This window comes from Sorghum bicolor, chromosome 5 (assembly GCF_000003195.3).
Source record: "Sorghum bicolor cultivar BTx623 chromosome 5, Sorghum_bicolor_NCBIv3, whole genome shotgun sequence".
NCBI classification, from domain to species: domain Eukaryota; kingdom Viridiplantae; phylum Streptophyta; class Magnoliopsida; order Poales; family Poaceae; genus Sorghum; species Sorghum bicolor.
In genome coordinates, this window is record NC_012874.2 from 16,156,760 (window position 1) to 16,176,588 (window position 19,829).

The 19,829-nt window shown below is 44.9% G+C and overlaps 2 protein-coding genes and 1 long non-coding RNA gene across 4 annotated transcripts; 1 reads left to right on the plus strand and 2 right to left on the minus strand.

Moving 5' to 3' along the window:
* Nucleotides 1,505–10,768, minus strand: LOC8060059 (calmodulin-interacting protein 111). Of its 2 annotated transcripts, XM_021461485.1 has the most exons (11): nucleotides 10,371–10,768; nucleotides 9,263–9,424; nucleotides 8,365–9,176; nucleotides 8,089–8,278; nucleotides 6,974–7,181; nucleotides 6,108–6,547; nucleotides 5,569–5,995; nucleotides 2,714–2,794; nucleotides 2,399–2,589; nucleotides 2,154–2,302; nucleotides 1,505–2,082 (listed from the first exon to the last, which is right to left on the minus strand). In XM_021461485.1, exons 1-10 carry the CDS (start codon nucleotides 10,686–10,688, stop codon nucleotides 2,165–2,167), a joined length of 2,967 nt encoding a protein of 988 aa, XP_021317160.1. In that variant the 5' UTR covers nucleotides 10,689–10,768; the 3' UTR covers nucleotides 1,505–2,082; nucleotides 2,154–2,164. The 2 variants fall into 2 exon arrangements, with proteins under 2 accessions (XP_021317160.1, XP_002450644.1); XM_002450599.2 differs by having other exon boundaries at nucleotides 1,505–2,302.
* On the plus strand, nucleotides 13,140–14,677 carry LOC110435475. The gene is made up of 4 exons (XR_002453172.1): nucleotides 13,140–13,272; nucleotides 13,371–13,443; nucleotides 13,534–13,787; nucleotides 14,393–14,677. It is a non-coding gene; the product is annotated as an uncharacterized LOC110435475 (long non-coding RNA).
* On the minus strand, nucleotides 16,876–18,661 carry LOC110435888 (uncharacterized mitochondrial protein AtMg00810-like). The gene is made up of 3 exons (XM_021461986.1): nucleotides 18,646–18,661; nucleotides 18,379–18,519; nucleotides 16,876–17,903 (listed from the first exon to the last, which is right to left on the minus strand). The coding sequence occupies exons 1-3, from the start codon at nucleotides 18,659–18,661 to the stop codon at nucleotides 16,876–16,878; spliced, it is 1,185 nt and encodes a 394-aa protein (XP_021317661.1).

The window sequence follows — 19,829 nt, forward strand, 5'->3', positions numbered from 1 at the left end:
TGCCAACACCACCATGTGTATATCATCATGTGCAAGTGTGTTAGTATTTTCACAATCATTTTCTCAAAGGAGCTAACACTCTCAATAGATCCTAATGCATATGCAATGAGTTAGAGCATCTAGTGGCACTTTGACAACCGCATTTCGATACGAGTTTCACCCCTCTTAATAGTATGGCTATCAATCCTAAATCACTTGCACCATTTATGGTGTCTTGAGTGCAAACCAAAAAGCTCCTAACCAATTATACCTTTGCCTTGAGTTTTTTTTGGTTTTTTCTCTTTATTCTTTTCCAAGCCCGAGCACTTAATCACCTTTGTTCCACCACCACCATCATGATCATCTCCCATGTTGCTCATCATTTGGAGTGCGCTTTCCTATCTCGTAAACACTTAGAGCAATAGGTTAGCACATAGGGTTTCATCAATTCACCAAAACCAAACTAGAGCTTTCAGCAGGTGTGGTGAAGATGCTCGGCTCTCAGAGCGGCGCGAAGTCAAACACCACATGGTCGTAGTGCTTGGCCATCCTCTAGACCTTTGATGTAAGGTCATCCACGACGCAATCCATCTCTAGGTGCCATCTCCTGAGGTCAGTCACGACAGCCTCCAGGGTAGCCTGCGCGGCATGGGTGAGCGCGGGAAAGGAATTGTTGCAGCTCACCGTAGGTGGACTCGAAGAGGTCAAAGTGAGCATTCATGACTTTGTCCCTAGCGCGTCAGTCCTTGTCGAAGTCAGCAAACCAATGTTCTCACTGTGCCTCATGGTCGTCGAAGCGGCAAGTGAACTCCACCTTAGACTGTTGGATCTCATCCAGAATCATCTTGACCTAGGGATATATATGGCCATGCAGCCCGCGGCCCGATGGTTCGACCCATGGCCCGACGATTTGGCCCGGCCCCAGCACGGCCTGAGGGACTAGGCCGTGCCTAGGCCACAGGCTCGCGGCACAGCCTGGGCACGATCCGTTCTAACGGTCGGTCCGATGAAATGATCTATTGGTGTAGTTGTGACTTGTATATGTGTGCTATTGATTGTTATAGTGGTGAAAATGATGAACAATTGGTGAAAACAATGAAATGTTTCAACACTTGATGAAAAATATTGATGAAAATGAGTTGTTCTCGGCTTGATGGGTCGTTGGCCGGCACACACATGAAAAACGCCATGCTTGACGGTCCGACACGCCACGAAAACCGGCCCACAGGCCATGCCTTGGGCTGAAGGCCAAGCACGAAGCCCATAGAGGCATGGCCCGCTAGGCACGACGGCCCGTAACGGCCCAACAACCTGTGGCACAGCATGGCACAACGTCGGACCATGTCGACCGGCACAACCCGTTGGACATATATACCTGGGGATCCATGATGCCTAGGGATCTCTATGGACAAGTATAGTGTGGATGTGGTGGATCAATGGCCAAGATTGCGAGTCTCTGATACCAATTTGTGAGAAGCATAGCAACTTAGGCTAAGGTAAAGGAGGAGCAAAGGAAGAACATCACAGAATTTAGGAGTGCTCAGATATTACAAAAATGGTTCATACAATTGTTCATGTCCTCCTTCCTCTCGGTCTCCCCTCTTATGCTAGCCTAGCGGCTAAGTCTTCTAGGATGGGTCAGCATAGCAAATGTTGGGCCTGCATCCCTCTTGGGCCTTGGCGCGGGCGAGGCAGTAGACGAGCCCAGCACAGCATCTTGATCAGAAGCAGGCAGGGACTGGTTGCTGACAGTACCAACCTAGGTTCATCGACCATAGCACACCCACACACAAACAGAAACAAAAGGCATACAAGTTCCAACAGATATTTGGCACAGCAAAATCCAACCAACCGCATTGTTGCTGCAAGGCAGTGGCCTAACAAAAAGCATACCACCTAAGTAATGAGTTCCAGTTTACAAGTTACAACAACATTTCCGTAATTACAGTTGACTACAGTACAATCATGCCAGGTTCACAGATGAGGTGCTTGGTTTGAGGAATCACATAATATCTAGAATGAGGTCACCTATGAATTGTTTGGGATGAACTCATTCCTCATGATGCTAGCCATGTGCTTGTATGGATTAACCAACTCCATTCTCTAGACCAAGCAAAAATGTAAGTTGTGAGAAGGTGATGCTTGACCCATTCCTCAAACCAAACACCATCTACCTTTCTCAGAATTACTGCTTCCTCAGTGAAGCCAACGATCGGCGGAATTGCTTTGCTAGCTCTTCAAAAAACTTGACATCTGATGGTCTTGTTCTGCTGACTGCAGACTTGAAATGTCTCATTGCTACTTCTCGGATGTCAAAGCTCTCCTGTTGAAAAAGAGTACCCTGTCAGTAAACTTCTGACACCACCCAGTGAAAATGCATATGCTCATGTCACTAGATTGGGAAGAATGAGTAGCATACATCAAGTGCGGCAACAGCAGCTTCCCTGCAGATAAGCTTTATATCAGCACCAGTGTAGCCTTCTGTGAGTCTAGCAAGTTCGTTTAGATTCATGTCAGCACTGCATGGCATGCTGCGTATATGAATCCGGAAAATATCTGCGCGGTCAGCTTCGTTTGGTGGTTGCACATCCAGCACCCTATCAAAACGACCTAGGGCATGTATCAATCTCAAAGTCAGATCAAAGGAGCATAACGAGCATTGTTTGTGTAACCCAAGAATTAAATTTAAGCGCTGATATAAGTACACAACTAAAATAACAATTGAACCAATAACCTGGCCTCAGAAGTGCAGAATCAATTTTGTCAGGACGATTTGTAGCTGCAATAACAGTAACACCAACTCTCTGGTCCAAACCTGTTGCCACAATAGTAAATTATGCACCATAAAAATTTACAGACTAATAGGAACATGTAAATAACAAAATAAGTCAGATAGGTCATCAACACATTCCAACTGTGTGAGCACAAACATATGGCTATCATAATTTACTGTCATGTTTGATGCCTTTTTAATATAACTTTTGATGCTTGGTTTATGCCTAGGCAACAAATACATTATTGTTATTTGGCAACCTCTAATCACATGCTTAATTAACACACTTTAGAATGTAGTGAAGAAGTAAGCTGATTAGAATAAAACATGACAGTAAATTATGCATCATAACAGTGTAGATGTTAGACAGATAGGTTAGCTTATGGGCCTAGCGTCCTAAATGTTTTCTCCTGTAGTCCTATGGGCCAGGTGAAGCCCAACACTGGGCGCCCCTCTTGCCTGTGTATAGGGCTAAGGGTAGCTTGTAAAAAAAAGATAAAAAGGTTAACACAGTCCAGCTGTGCATAAGCACAAGCAAATGGCTAATACTCCAACCGAATACCATTGACTGGAAACATCATAATCAGTTATTTGATGCTTGGTTTATGTACAGTCAACGTAAACATTATTGTTAATAGCAAAACATGCCCGTGCATTGCAACAGGAGAAAAAAAAACTTTCAAACCTTAATGGGAAGGGACCATGATAATGATATAATTTCTATTTATAATTTATCAAAACTTGAAATTTGTAATTTATTTTACGATGACTATGATATCCATAATATAACTTAGTGTTGTCATCAATATGACAATGTCTTATTAAATTTGTATCAAATTAAAATATAACCTTGAGAGATTATTTTGGTGTATTGTTCCAAGACACAAAAAAAAAGATTATTTGCCGGCGTGTCTAAATCAATCGAGCTCTATGACTTTTTTTAGGACCCATAAAATGTTTAATTATAGTCTGCAAGGAGTTATTTGCCGTGTCAAGAATTGGTTTGTGCCATGATGATTATGACGAGAGACCTCTCTTGATTTTTTACATGGCAGTCATCATCGATTTTATTTAGACTGGATTAGACAACAAACCACAACGAACTGATCAAGATTTAGTTCATGTACTATTGATTGATTTAGATTTTAATGAAAACAATTTTTTGTAAAAAATACTGCATCAACAATTTAGTCAAAATCTTTTGTAGGGAAAATTAATAGTGACCTTGTTTATTATTATCTTTTAACGAGGGACTGTTTTGGATGGATCTGAAATCTAGATTTGGTTCCATATGTGTGCGGCCTAATACCGGATAACGATATGATACTTTACCTAGCTGAAATTTTGCCTCTTTAGTATTAAGAAGATAGGTATATATATATAGATATAGATGAGTTAGAATAGATATATTTGTCTCGCAAAAAAATAAAGAATAGACATTTGGATCTACCCCATACCCTTAGGATCCTATACGGTTGCCCCTGACTCAAAGTACTGTACATTAACAGTGCCACCACCTGCGTCGTTCGATCACCATGCTCCTGCCCGTCCCCAGCTCTACACGCGTCCCACCATCGTCCAGACACCTGCCGGCCACAGGGACCCAATTCAGTGTCACCACTCTTGCCCATTCCCAGTTTCCTCTTGCCAGCGACCAAAAAAAAGGCAAAAAAAGGTGGAAAAAAGGAACATCATGGCTCTCTCCATCCTCAGCCTCCGCCTGCCGCCGTATGCCTCAGCTGCGTGCCGCCGCCACGCTCCTCCAGCGCGCACCCGTAGCCCATCCTCGCCTCATGCCCTCCATCCGCATCCCTGCTCCCGCGCGCCCGGACTGCGCGCCCCCGTCGTCCCCTTGGAATACGCTGCAGGGCCCGTCCAGCTGCCGCAGCTGGCGGCCAGTCTTCTGCCGAAGTACTTCTTCGGAACATAGTGCACACGACCTCTTCTAGAATGCCACCCAGGCCCCCTGGCGGTACAACCATCCCGCTGCTCTGCCGGCTGTCCATCCTGCCGTTGCATGGAGTACTCCTCACCTGAGCAGAATCTCCGAGCGAGATCTCAACCGGGCTCTTAGTCTCTAGCTTCGCCGGTCTCCTTGCTTGCTTCATTCTCCTCTACACCTCTGCGCAAGGTACCACCTCCCCTCCTTTTTCGATATGGTACTCAGTTCGTGCAGTCTGTCCCCCCCAAGGTAACAGCGAGGTCGCCATTGGCCGGAAGCGACAGGGATGACCGCGTCGGGGCGCCGTTCCGGGGGCGGGCGCAGATCTGCGAGCAGCCCGGGCTGGTGCGCCACTCCTGTCGCCATCGGCAACATGGGGAGGCAGGCAACGGGGGAGGCGAGGCAGAGTGCGGTGGTGCCGCGGGCGGCGCTCAGAAGGCAACGACGGAGGAAAACAGATGCACCGTTCCCGTGGCCGTCCGCAACATGGGGAGGCAGGACACCATGGGAAGGGAGTGTGATGGGGGGAGGCGAGGCATAGTGCGGCGGTGCCATGGGCGAAGGAGAACGACAACTGTGAAGAAGGATCGGAAGAGGGTTGGAGAAGCAAGGTAGCGTAGACGGTAGGATACAACGTTTTGGGAGGGAAGGACGGACCAAAAAATATCCAGACCAAAAAAGAGGCTGAAATTTTGCCTCTTTATTATTATATATAGATATAGATTTGGGAACCTCTAATCACATTCTTTAAAACATTTTAGTGTTTAGTGAAAAAATCAACAGACTAGAATAAATCCTAGGCAATTATTAGTGAGTTTATGAAAACATATGGAGAATTAAAAGAAGAATTTCCTAATGAAGTGTTAAAACTCACCATCCATTTCCACAAGCAACTGACTGAGGACCCTATCAGCAACAGATGTGCCATCATTTCCTTGCCCACGAGTTACTGCAAGCCCATCTATTTCATCGAAAAATAATATTGCTGGTGCATTAGCCCTCGCCTTTGCAAATAGGGATCTCACTGCCTTTTCTGAGTCACCGACCCATTTGCTGAAAAGTTCAGGACCCTTAACAGCAAGGAAGTTCAATTTTGCTTCGGAAGCTGCAGCACGAGCCATCAAAGTCTTGCTGCAACCTGGTGGTCCTATCATTAGCAATCCTCTAGGGGGTCGTATCCCTAAACGTTCAAATGCTTCTGGGCATTTTTGTGGTAATTGGATAGCTTCAATTAGCTGCTCCTTGACACTGAACTGGCCACCGACATCTTCCCAACATACCTTGGGAAGCTCAAGAATAACCTATACATAACATGTTTCAGCAATTGGCATTTTTTTCACACATATCACATATATAGATAACTTTCATAAAGAGGCCTATGGCTAAAGCCTTGCAGGTGGATAGAAGTGATACCTCACGCATCGCACTTGGTCTAACTTTTGTTTTAGCCTTGTCGAAATCCTTAATGGTTACTAATAGTGGTATTTCATTTGTATCATCATAAGACTCGCTACTTTTTATGTTACTGCCCTTCATGCAGGCAACATCATCTGATGACATGGTCAACTGTGAGAAAGATGACGATAATGAGCTTGGATCTTCAGTATCTTGACTATTACACTTATCAAAACTACAGCCAGGATGACCAAGTTGTTGAGTTGAATTTTCTTTTACGCTGATGTAACACCGCAGAGCACTCAATGCAGCCTCATTGCACAGTGCCGCTAGATCAGCACCCACAAATCCATGGGTCGCTAGAGCAATAGACTCGATTTCTTCATTGCTGAGAGAATGATGAACTCCAATCAGAAGGCGGCGAAGTATGTCCATCCTCTGTCCCGGAGATGGCACTCCTGCAACGCAGTTTGAAGACAACAAAACATCATTAACTTGGTTTTAAACTCAACAACATATCACTGGACAATGATGTTGAATTGAAATCATTAAATTTGGTGCGATCTATAATTGCATGGCCAACCTTAGTGTCCAAACAAATCCTTATATGGCTACTAAAAACACACAAATAATCACTTACTACAGATGACAAAACTTACAGTACAAAGCAATCCATTGCTTATAAGTTTAAAATACTGGCTAGTCCTAAATGCATTATGCTACTTCATAAAATCAAAAGGCCAGGTTGCTAATACATTCTACACATTCATAAGCGCTTCATTTTAGTTGCAGGTATTAATTTAAAAAGCATGATGTGATGTGGAATAGACTACATCCACAGCCATTCGCATTGAAAATATATTAAGAGCATCAGAGCATTCTACCTATTTCAATTTCTTTATCCAATCTTCCAGGACGTCGCAATGCAGGGTCAATACTATCAGGCCGATTTGTAGCAGCAATCAAGAGAACACGATCACTAGGGCCAATCTCATCCATCAGTTTTAACAGAGTAGCTACCATTCTAATAGATAACTCCTCACTCCCATCCTTCCTTGATGGAGCAATTGCATCCAATTCATCAATAAATATCTAATAGCATCAAAGATACATGATACGGTTATGAATGCTAACATGATGGGATAAGGATACTAATTACGATACCAAATACTTCAAATATATGCATTGCTCCTTTGGTAACAAAATAGTTCAAACTATCACCTTGGCTATTCAGTGCGCAAACATTTCAATATTTGACCTGACTCATATGCAATGTTTCAGAGAGGATGAATCAGACAACTTGGAAATAGAAACTCAGAAACCTGGACGACAACTGGAAAAAAGTTTTTTTTTTAATTAAAAATCAGTGTTCCAATTATGAGGAGAAAGGAGGAGATGCTCCTAAATAGGAGCAATGCAATGTTATATAGGCAAGTTAGCTGCTTTGGTAAGACACTTCAATGCTCAACTAGTGATTTTAATGAGCATAGCACTAGAGACAGGCTTCCACTGAATCTGTTGCTTGTATGCACAATAAAACATACAGTGAAGAATTCAGCATCCCTCAATCATTGGGATCATTTTGCGATCAGCAACAGAGGAAAAGGAGATATATAGTCAAGCATAGTTGTTTGCCTGCTGGACATGAAAAAATAGTGAAAAGAGTAACAAGTTCGATTTCATGAATTAAAATAGAAGAGTTTTTAAGGCTTCAGAGTTGCACAACCCATCAAAATATTAGAGCAGCTTGGGCACAGTATCATAGTGTTACCCTACAGAAGTGAACACACTTCATGTTCAATACCCGGAGCAGGAATCATTACAAAACCAAGTCAGCAAATAAAGATTTTTTGTCCTAATAAAACAGGAGTTTTGATGTTATGAATTATTGCATTAGCACTTAAAAGGTAACTCTACTACTACTAGGAGCCCAGGATTCTTTTTGCAGTTGACATAACGGGAAAGGTAATTGCAGTCGATTATTCAAAGAAATTCTAACCACAGCAGGTGCCGCTTGCTTGGCTGAACTGAAAACATCGTACAGAGATTGCTCGCTTTCTCCGTAATGATGACTAATAATCTCTGGTCCATTGATTGTAAATAGGTTGACCCCTGCATCATAGGCACAGGAAGAAGCAAGAGAGGTTTTCCCTGTTCCAGGTGGACCATAAAGAAGAATACCTTTGTATCTGCAAACAATCAACATATTGCAAATTAAAGCTATTAATTTTTATGGGTGAATATAGTGAGAAGTGTATATCTGTTCAAGCAATACCTTGGCAGACCAATTTGATCAGCTAGTGAAAATGAAATTATTCCTTTTATGGTTGCCGACTCTTTAGATAACCCACCAAGTGTTGGAACATTATTGGAATCTTCATTTCTTTTGTCACCATACTCGGAAAGTTCTGATGGTAAACCCAGCTTATCTAAGTCAAGCTGCTTTGTGCAAACAGAATCAGATAAATGAACTTTTGTGGTTCCGTCAACAAGGAACAAAACTGGGGTTTCCGTGGATTTAGTTGAATCCTCTGCATTAGACAGTGTATTCCCTTTCTCACACAAAACATCATGAGAAGAACTATCTGGTTCTGCTCCCATGACCACAAACAAAGACAGTTTTCCACATACTGAGAGAGGAACAAAGTTTCCTTTAAGCAAGTGTCTACCATTAAGCCACCGTACTGCTGAAGTTTGTAACAAATCATTAACTTTCTCATCTGCTAGTGCTGATATCGCAGTGGTTGGATCCAGGCACATTGAACATCCACTGTTGGAAGGAAAGTGATGGGATTCCTTCTTATGCAGTGGAGTTGAAGGACCCTTCTTAGGTGTCTCCATAACCATTGTGCTTCTTTCAGGATGGTGGTCAGACTCTGATTCAATGCCATTGGAAGATCCAACATTAGGTGGAACTAGGCTAAGATAAAGATCCTTACATTTCATTACCCGTAAAATATGACTATCATCACTACGCTTTGGGGCCTGAAGTGTACACAAGGGGCTAATAAACAACGATCGACCTACCAAAGGGTGTCCCAAAACACAAGCAAGATCCCAAGAGAGCTTGATACCATTCTTTCGAACCTAGTAAGATAACCCAGTCAAAAACTTCAACGATTTGTTATGCTTGCCACTCAGACATCAGGAGAAAAAAAAAAGAAAAGACATACCTCACGTGAGGGGAGAACTGTAGCAACCACAAAGTTTTTCCCAGCTTCGCCATACAGGAGATCATTGTCCAGATCAAGATCAAAGAACCTGCTGCACTCCTCAAACAAATTAACTAGTGGGAAAGCATCTAACTGATCACTGCTTGACCAAATTAGTGAGACCTACGAACAAGGAAACACACGTCAGCTTAGTTATTGAAAAAAAAAAACATACATGGAAGTAAACTGGTAAGTTTGTGCTTTGGTGGAACATTGAAGTTGGTTTCACAATCAGAATAGCATAACGTAAAGTCCAATTCTTATGGTGGCTGATGGTACAAAACTACAAGAGAGAATCAAATGCTGGTACAATCTCAAGAAGAAAGGAGTCCTTGAAGATGACATATGCCCAGTCTATGCAGCAGCTCAGAAGACCACTGTGACCCGATCTTGAGCTGCCCTTCACCATTGGCATTTGAAGCAGTGCCAGTTCAAGATGGGTGAACTATGGCTGCTGCCTAGGCCTGAGGACCCACGTTGGACTCTGATGCTTTTGTTCAGCTACTTAGCTGGCTTTGCCTGATGCTCTGAAGCACAGAAATGAGGTTTTGTTCAATGGACAGCCTCCGTCTTAGTTCTGCTTGCAAGGAAACAGCTCATATCTAGAAGCATCAATTCCCTGTCGCAGATAGGGATGTTCAAAGCCAAAGTTGTAATCTTCTTCGTTTCCAATGACTTAACTCTCTGAACTATGTACCTCTTATGGCCCGAGCAATATATTAAGGTGGGCGCGCTCCCCTCCCTCCTGATTGAAAAGAAAAACAAAATGTGCACATTTCGGTTCAGAACATCAACTCTGCATGCAGACGCTGATAGGCTCAAGCCACCTTGACTTTCTACCGATTACTGAATCATTCAAATTGGACCTCATAAGACTGGATTGATCATTAGTGCCCTTGTGCGATGGATTAATTCAACTTCCCTCGCACAAAAGAAATAGTACAAATTTGAGTGAGCAACGATTCTAGCTGTACCGAAGCTGGTCCACACTAACAATTTGCAGAAACAAACAGTCCTAAGTCGAAGGAACAAGAGCTGAGGGACAAAAGGCGAGAAAGCAGGAGCTTACGGAGACGAGGCACCCGGGCCGCATCCCGGCGCCGACCATAGCGGCCTCGGAGAGCCAGAGCCTCCCCAAGCGGCCGCCGCGGCTCCCGTCCCTGGGGGCCACTTCGGCGACGGTGCCAGCGAAGCAGCCATCGCCGCCGCGTGGCACGAGCGCCGGGAACTGCGCTGCGGCGGCGGCGGCGACGGATGGGAGGTCGACGCTTCTCTCGCCGTCGCCAGTTCCGGAGCCAGCGGCGGCGGACGAGCGAGACGGAGGCGTTCGTGGGGACGGCCGCGGCGACGCCGACGGGTTTTTCTTCTTGCCCTTGGAAGGAGGCATAACGGCGCGCGGTGGTTGCGCGGAAGGGCGGGGCGGGACGGCACGGCGACGGCGGCGAGCCGCGAGCCTAAAACCCTGGAGGCCTGGACAGGAGGAGGGACTAGGGAGGAGGGAGGGCACGGCGAGTCCGGTTCGGCCCTTGGGCCGAAATGAACGGGCCCTTTATATGGGCTTCGAATCCTCCAAAATTTAAGACGGAGGGCCAAAATTTAAGCACATAGAACTACCCATACAATTGACATATCAAGAAATAGCAAAATCTAAATGACAAATTCCCAAATGAGATGATGCTTGAAGTAGATGCTTAACGGTGCAAAATTGATATTTGATACATAAAAGCATAGCACAATACGAGGACTCACAGAAGGCACAAGATAAATTCTTACCCATACAAATCACATATCGTGCATTACAGGAGCACAAAAGGAAAATAAGGTACTAATGTCGCCTTGATTCTCCTCATTTCGTAATAGTAAAGATGCAGCGAAATGTATTTTACATTATACTCCACTACACCTGGCAATATACTAGGACGATCGTCCAGTGGAGTGCTGGAGGCCACGGAGCTAGTACAGCTCGGCTGCGGCGTTGATGATGAGCATGGTGGATATGCAAGACAGACCAGTGTTGTGATAAAAAAAAAAGGGCAGACTATTGTAACATGTCACGCATTAACGTACCACAGTGATAGTTTTACTGATAGTGCAGCAATACTAATGTCTTGCATTCACATTTTACTGATGCAAGAAAGACGGACCTAACTTTCTAAAATTTTTTGCTTTGGGCTACTATAGCATTTTTGTTTTTATTTGGCAAATATTATCCAATCATAGACTAACTAGGCTCAAAAGATTCATCTTGCGATTTACAGGCAAACTGTGAAATTAGTTTTTGTTTTTGCTTATATTTAATACTCCATGTATATGCCGCAAGATTTGATGTGACGGGAATCTTGACAAGTTTTTGGTTTTTTGGGTGAACTAAACAAGGCCTAAGATATCCTAAAGCCATAGTTTTTGTTAGCACCGCAGAATTGCGGAGGCACTGATTAGATCAGGAAGGTAAACATGGTTGGTTGCCCGCCGGACAGGCGAGTGCTTTCTCTTAGGGATTAGGTTTACAATACTTGATGTTTGTTGTCTCTCTTCTTTTTTGTCCTCCCTTTTCTATCAGTCACGAATGGGCTTCAGGGTACATGCATCACACACCCACTCTGGGTCGGCTAGCTTGATGTTCTTGGGCCTTCCTCGCTTGCTTCTTTTGGGCCTGGGAGTGGACACCACCTCTAGAGAGTGAGAGGACGTGACATCCCCCCTGCTTGTGTACCGGCATGCCCCTAGGCTGGAGCGAAAGGAAACTACTGCATGATAGCCTCGGCATCCTCCCAAGTAGCCAGGTCGGCGCTCAGGGCAGACCACTTGATCAACAGTTGTGGTACAGAACCATCTTCCCTGGGGTGAAGTCGACGATGGAGGATGGCCTCAGGAACATGGAGACCATCGGCGATGTCCACTACAAGAAATCTGGGCTTCTATGACGACTGCTAGATGACAGAGCTCCTATTTGTCATAAAGTGAGGCTGTTTATGACGAACCTTCACAGGATGATGACAGTTTATGACCAAGCTGTGTCTCTGTCATAAACATCATCATAGTATACCTCTACAGAGTTTTATGACGATAGATCGATGACAATAGTTGATCGTCATAATATATATATATATATATATATATTACTTTATAGTTGGCTACAAAATAACTTATTCTGTAGCCACTTTGAGTTACGATAATTACTATGTTAATTTACGAGTGTTTTACTATAACGTTATGGTAAGTATCTTCATGTGTTATAGTAACCCAACTATCGTAAATATGTATTGATATTATCATAAATTAGTGTATATATATACAAATCATGTCTTCTACGTGGACATTTAAAACACTTCGAAATAGTAAACAAAAAAATGTAGCCTCTCCATGGTTCAAACCTGCACCTTATAGCCGTATGAACAGACTCAACACTTGGAATGTGGATAAATTAAAATTTTGTTACGAGCATTGGGCTCATGTACAACATATATTTGTTCATAGCTAGACAATTTAAAAATTGCACGTGTATAGCTTGAAATTATAAAATATAATATAATTGTTTGGTTCCAGAAAATTTTGCAAAATTTTTCAGATTCCCTGTCAATCAAATCTTGCGGCACATGCATAGAGCATTAAAAATAAAGAAATAACTAATTGTATAGTTTATCTGTAATTTGCGAGACGAATCTTTTGAGCCTACATGATTAGACAATATTTTTCAAATACAAACAGAAGTGCTAACATTGTCCATTTTACAAAAATAATTGGAACTAAACAAGACCTAAAAGAAGCCCAAATTTGGCCCAAAAGAACCCAAGCCGTTAGATCAAGGAATGGATGGTCTGTATTCACCTGGGCTCCTATAAAACTAGGAAACCCTAGCCATCTCCACCACCAGACCGCCACCCTCTCCTTTGGCTGAGCGCTATCTCTCCTCAGATCCACCGTCACCTGTGTTCCTCTCGCACGAAGCAGCCTCAGCGGGCTTGGATCTGGTGTGTGCCTTGGGCAGAGCAACTCGTTCTCTGTCTCTTCGTCGAGTTCTGATCACTTTAGTCCTCTTGGCAAGTGATGGAATTGTCATTCCGTGCAGATGTGCTGAGGGGCAAGGCGGCGATGGTCATGACCAGTGGCTCTGGCGCGGGCGTCGCGCACCTAGCGGCCAGGTACGCGTCTATCATCTCCGTCCCGATCTGCTGCCACTAGTACTCTCCACACCTTCCTCTCATCTCGAATTTTGTCTCATTTCTCTGTAGATCCGACAGCATGGAGGTTGACGGTGTCAGTCTTGGTTGAGCATGGCTCGCAGGAGGCCACGCAGGCTCAATCCGGCCAGGGACTACGATGTGTGAACTTATCTCAATTGCAGACGAGTTGATGCAGTCAAGATCTAGCTGATCTCTCGGTTTGTAGAAAGTGGCAGCATCTCCTTGCTGGTGACAAACAAGACCGTGAATAAGCAGGTCAAGCAATTTAGGGGTCTCTTTTCAACCGATACAAGTGCCGTAAGGTTTGAAGCATCATCTTTTTTCTCATGGCTGCAATCGATTATTTTTCCCTCTTGCTGTGTTCCAACACATGATGTATGGAAGCATTATTTATTCCCTGAATTTGTTCAGTATGAATTATTGATACATGCTTTAATATTGCTTTAATTGTACCTAGATCCACCTGGCATAGATCTGCTTGCTTTAATATATGTACATTGTTTTTCCCTTATCCAATGGAATTTTTGCCTGCTTGATGTCATGGATTGTAGTAATTTTTTTTGCACGCATCTTGGTTACTAGCAGCTTGGTTGCTGTAGTTTGGAAGTGAAGTGTTTTTTTTCTGTAATAACATGACTGGTGAAATGTTCCTGGTATTTCTAGCCTCCGATGAAATGACTAATGAAATGTTCAATTCATAGTCAATAAAATGTTCCTGATGAATCTGTATGGTATTTTGCATTCTAAAAGTAATTTTGGGCTGGGAAAAAGGAACGTTCATCATCTGTCTATCTAAATATGGAGTAAAAACTATCACTTTTATGTCAATCTAATTTAGCATATGTACTGAACTTTTAGAGCCTATCTACTGAAGGAGATTTTGACAGGCCTCTGAATTTTCTTACAGGAGCAAGTGCAGCATAATAGATTCCCTATCACCTCGTGATCAAACATATCAAGAACATTCAGAAGAAAAGTGCTAGTGTTGTACGAGAACATTTGGGAGCTGGAACTTGTTTTGGTGGTTGGAACCTATATTAAAATCATTTTGTATTTGTATTTTTGTTGTGTTTTTTGTATGCAAACATGGCTGGAACATGTATTCTAGAACATGTGATTTTGTATGGGCTTAAATGTTATTTATGGCTAAAACATTATTTATATATTATGTTGTATGGGTTAATTATTATAATTATGCAATTGCTTATGTGGTTTATAATCTATGATTATTTTTTATTGGTCTGGCCCATAACATGGGCTTGAATTATAGTGTTGGGTTGTAATGAATAAAACACCTCCATAGAGCTGGGCCAAAAACATATGGGCCAATTGGACTGATTGTAACTGAAAATAAAAGTGAAAAGGGCATATGCTATATGGGCTGAATGTGACTTGCCATGTTATTTGCCACGTCATATGTGCTACATCATCATACATGACGATTTAGTCTCGTCATTGTATCAATGACAGGAGAACTATCATCACTGTATCAATGACGAAGTCCTCTGGTGGTCACAGAAGGTGGTTAGTGACTCACCTTCTGTGACGATAGCCAGTTTGTCACTGTAGGCAAGTAATGATAGAAAACAGGTGGTTATCGTCATAATCTAATCGTCATAGAAGCCCAGAATTCTTGTAGTGGTCGAGAACAACAACAGAGAGCGGGTACTTGGTCGACGGAGCAGGCTTCAACAGGGAGACGTGGAACACGGGGTGGACCGAGGACGTCGCCGGGAGATCAAGCTTGTAGGCGACTGTACCGATCCTAGAGAGTACCTTGTATGGCCTGAAGTAGCGATAGGAAAGCTTTTGATGTGCCCAGGAGCTAGAGAAACTTGTACATAAGGTTGGAGCTTCAAGTACACCAAATCTCCCACAGCAAATGAACGTTCAGAATGCCGCTTATCCGCTTGAAGCTTCATACGTTGTTGAGCTCAAAGGAGATGTTGACGAACAAGATCCAGCATCGTAGAGCGGTCGATGAGCATGGTTTCAACATCTGGAACAGAAGAAGCTGCAGGAGGTGTTATGCCAAAGTGGCGTGGGGGGTGACCGTACAATACCTCAAATGGTGACCGGTTTAGTGATGAGCGTAGACTGGTATATACCAATACTCAGCCAAACTGAGCCACTTCACCCACTGGCGAGGGCAAGCTTGCACAAAACAGCGAAGATATGTCTCGAGGCATTGATTGACTCATTCTTTTTGGCCATCCGATTGAGGGTGGTAGGCCAAACTCATGCAGAAAGTGGTCTGCGCAAGATGGAACAACTCCTTCTAGAACAGGCTTGTGAAGATACGGTCTCTGTCTGACACAATGTGGGTGGGCATGCCATGCAGTCTGTAGATATTATCAAGGAACAACTGAGCAACTTGGGACGCAATGAAGGGGTGTAGCAGCGGCACGAAATGGGCAAAATTGCTGAACCGATCAACAACCACCAATATGCAGTTGGCACTGCCGGAGCGAGGAAGACGTTCAATGAAATCCATTAAGATGACTTGCCAGGACTGAGCTAGAACAGGTAACGGAGAAAGCAAGCCAGGGTACCGGGCGCGATCCGGCTTGGCCTGCAGACAGACTGTGCAAGATGCTATAAATCCCTTGATGTCACACTTCATCCCACGCCAAGCAAACAGCTTCTTGATGCGGGCATATGTGACAGGAAAGCCAGAGCAAGGTTCTGGGATTCGGTTCGAATGGGCCGAATTTCACCGAAATTCGTCCATTTCGGTCCGGCCCGAAATAAAATAAATTCGGCCAAAATATTTCGGCCATATTTGAATTTTCAACTTGTTCTATGGCCAACACAAGCCCACATACATTCCTGAGCTAATTCAACGCTGAAACCGTTGCCCTTCTGCTTCCTCACGGTACTTACGTCGCCGCCAGCAGCGTCGCGTCGTCTCTGCTCCCGTCAAGACTAGGCTCCTGCTGCCATGGTCGCCTCCCCGCAAACATCCGAGCTCGGTCATGGTCTCATGGATGCTCCTTGGCGCGCGCAAAGTCGCATGGTCAGTTCGTACTGCCCCTCACATGTTGTTGCGCTGCCATCTGCATCTTCTTTGCTGCCTACAGTTCAACGCTGGCTGATTGGATCTGCATCAATTCCCTCTGCTTGAACCTCTCCTTCGGCCATCTTCCGAGCCGCTTACATGTTCAACGCTGGTCCTGTATCCATCCTCTGCATGCCTGTAGAAAGGTATTGTAGGGCAAATACACCGCACGCCCAAAGGGGGGGTGGCCTCTCATTATATAGCCTGAAGGCTTGGGGTACAAGCCAGCCTGACGGCTGGTTACAAGCCTGGACGGCTTGGGGTTACAAGTCGTGTACAACACGTACTCTATGAGTTAGCTATACATATCTAATATATATCTATGTATATCTCTAATACCCGCCCTTAGTCATAGCGGGAGAATCTCGGACGCAAAGACTAGACCTAAAATCAGTAAACAACTGTACAGGCAAGCCTTTGGTCATGATGTCCGCAAACTGGTGCGACGAGGGAACATGGAGCACTCGGACCTGACCCAGAGCAACCTTGTGACGGACAAAGTGGATGTCAATCTCAATATGCTTCGTGCGCCGATGATGAACAGGATTCCCAGTCATGTATACTGCACTGACATTGTCATAGTAAACAATCGTCGCCGAAGGTAGCGGAGTGTGTAGCTCCTGGAGTAGCTGACGAAGCCAACATGTTTCTGCAACAGCGTGTGCTACAGCCCTGTATTCTGCCTCAGCGCTGGAGCGAGAGACGGTGGTCTGTCGCTTAGAGGACCAAGACACCAAGTTATCACCAAGATAGACACAGTATCTAGAAGTCGAACGGCGAGAATCCGGACAACCAGCCCAGTCAGCATCCGAATAAGCAGTGACACTATCAATCGGTCCAGCACTGATAGAAAGACCAGCATACTGTGTCCCCTTGACATAACGAAGAATCCTCTTAAGGAATGCAAGATGAGGTTCCCGTGGATCATGCATAAATAGACAGACTTGCTGAACAGCATATGCAAGGTCAGGACGAGTCAGTGTCAAGTACTGGAGAGCACCAGCGAGGCTGCGATATTGTGTCGGATCATCAACAGGAGAGCCGTCTGTGGCAGAAAGCTTCATATGGGAATCAACAGGAGTAGCTGTGGGATGGCATTCAGACATTCCAGCACGCTGCAGAAGATCAGCTGCATACTGTCTTTGAGACAGAAAGAGATCGATGGCAGATCTAGTAACAGAAATCCCAAGAAAATGATGAAGTTCTCCTAAATCCGTCATAGCAAACTCAGAATGAAGTCGCTCCATGATACGACGAAGAAGAGCTGGCGATGAGGCAGTCAGAACGATGTCATCAACATACAGTAACAAGTAAGCAGTGTTGGAGCCATCTTTGTACACAAACAGCGATGAATCAGATACTGAAGTGACAAAACCCAGAGTCCGAATGAAGGATGCAAAACGCTGGTGCCAGGCTCGAGGTGCTTGCTTGAGGCCATATAGAGATTTCTGAAGGAGACAAACATGATCTGGGGCAGTAGGATCAACAAAACCAGGGGGTTGCTGACAGTAAACAGTTTCATTGAGATGACCATGAAGAAACGCGTTCTTAACATCCAGTTGATGAATAGGCCAAGAACGAGTGAGGGAGACGGGAAAGAAGTATACCGTCGCTGGCGGCCATGTGAGAGGTTGTGCCAGTGTTGAGGACCCAGGGACTTGGTCCTGCGCCGCCTTGGAGTGCCATCTGGTTCAGCGAAGCGATGAGGGCACTCTGATCCCAGCCGCCTATCATGGAGGGGGGGGGGGGCGAACGCCATGTGCGCCTGCGGCAGAGGCGCAAGGGGGGGCGCCACTGTGGCTGATGTTGCCACTGCGGCTGCTGCGGGGGCATACCAGCCCATGGGTTCATGCAGAACCAAGGACCGGCTGGAGGGACGCCGGGACGCCCGCCTGACGAAGTCTGAGACGGGGCGTACTGCTGCTGGAAGCGGCCACCACCGCCGTTACCCTTGCCTTTGCCCTTACCCTTACCCTCTATTAGAGATATACATAGATATATATTAGATATGTATAGCTAACTCATAGAGTACGTGTTGTACACGACTTGTAACCCCAAGCCGTCCAGGTCTTCCTCTGCTGAGGTTTCTGCACCAGTCTCACCTCCAGAAGATGTCATCTCGCGCCCAGTCACTCGCCAGCAGACTGGGACTCTTCCTCCGCCAGTTCAACGCTTGGGTTTCTCAGCCACGATCGCTTCACCACTTCCTGCAAATTATCGCAGTGCTCTTGCTGATCCGAACTGGCGAGCAGCGATGGTTGACGAATACAAAGCTCTGATACCATGTAGAAAGGTATTGTAGGGCAAATACACCGCACGCCCAAAGGGGGGGTGGCCTCTCATTATATAGCCTGAACGGCTTGGGGTACAAGCCAGCCTGACGGCTGGTTACAAGCCTGGACGGCTTGGGGTTACAAGTCGTGTACAACACGTACTCTATGAGTTAGCTATACATATCTAATATATATCTATGTATATCTCTAATAATGCCTACCACCAATTCTGACTGTTTGGAGAAATTCTATTCAAATTTGATCAAATTTCATTCAAATTTTGAGTGGGAACCGATCCGATTTTCCGAATTTCACCCAATTCGGTGGGCTCCGAATTTTTTTTCAGAAATGAATCCCAAAACCTTGAGCCAGAGTGGCCGCCAACCGCGCTATTGTGAAGAGCAGCACACATGCGTGCCTGCATGGGCTTGTTGTCTCCTGTCTAGATGCGGTCACGAATCCGAAGCATTCCATTGAGCAAGGAGTATGGAGGATGTGACTCCGATTTAACTAACAGTTCCTAGACTAGGGAACGAGACACAGGATCATCTGCATGACCCGCTGACACCTCAGCCAACCAAGAAGGAGAAGCATAGGATACTGCATTCAGCTGAGCTGGAGGTTGTGGGTGGCAGGACAGGGCATCGGCAGCGAGGTTAGTAACACCAGGTTTATAGACTACCTTGAACTGCAAGCCAACCAATCTAGTGTACAGCTTCATTTCCCAAGGGGTTTGCAAACGTTGATCGGTAATGTGCATAAGGCTTCTCTAGTCAGTGAAAATGATGAAATCGGCATGCTGCAAATACGAACGCCACTGATCCACAGCAATGAGAATGGCCAAGTACTCTTTCACATATGTGGAGAGCCCACGGGTATGAGGACCCAGTGACTTGCTGACAAAATCCAGCGGGTGACCATCTTGGAGTAGGACTGCATCGACACCGCTATCACTAGCGTTAGTTTGTTACTGAAAGGGGCGTGAAAAATTTGGCAAGGACAATACAGGTGCT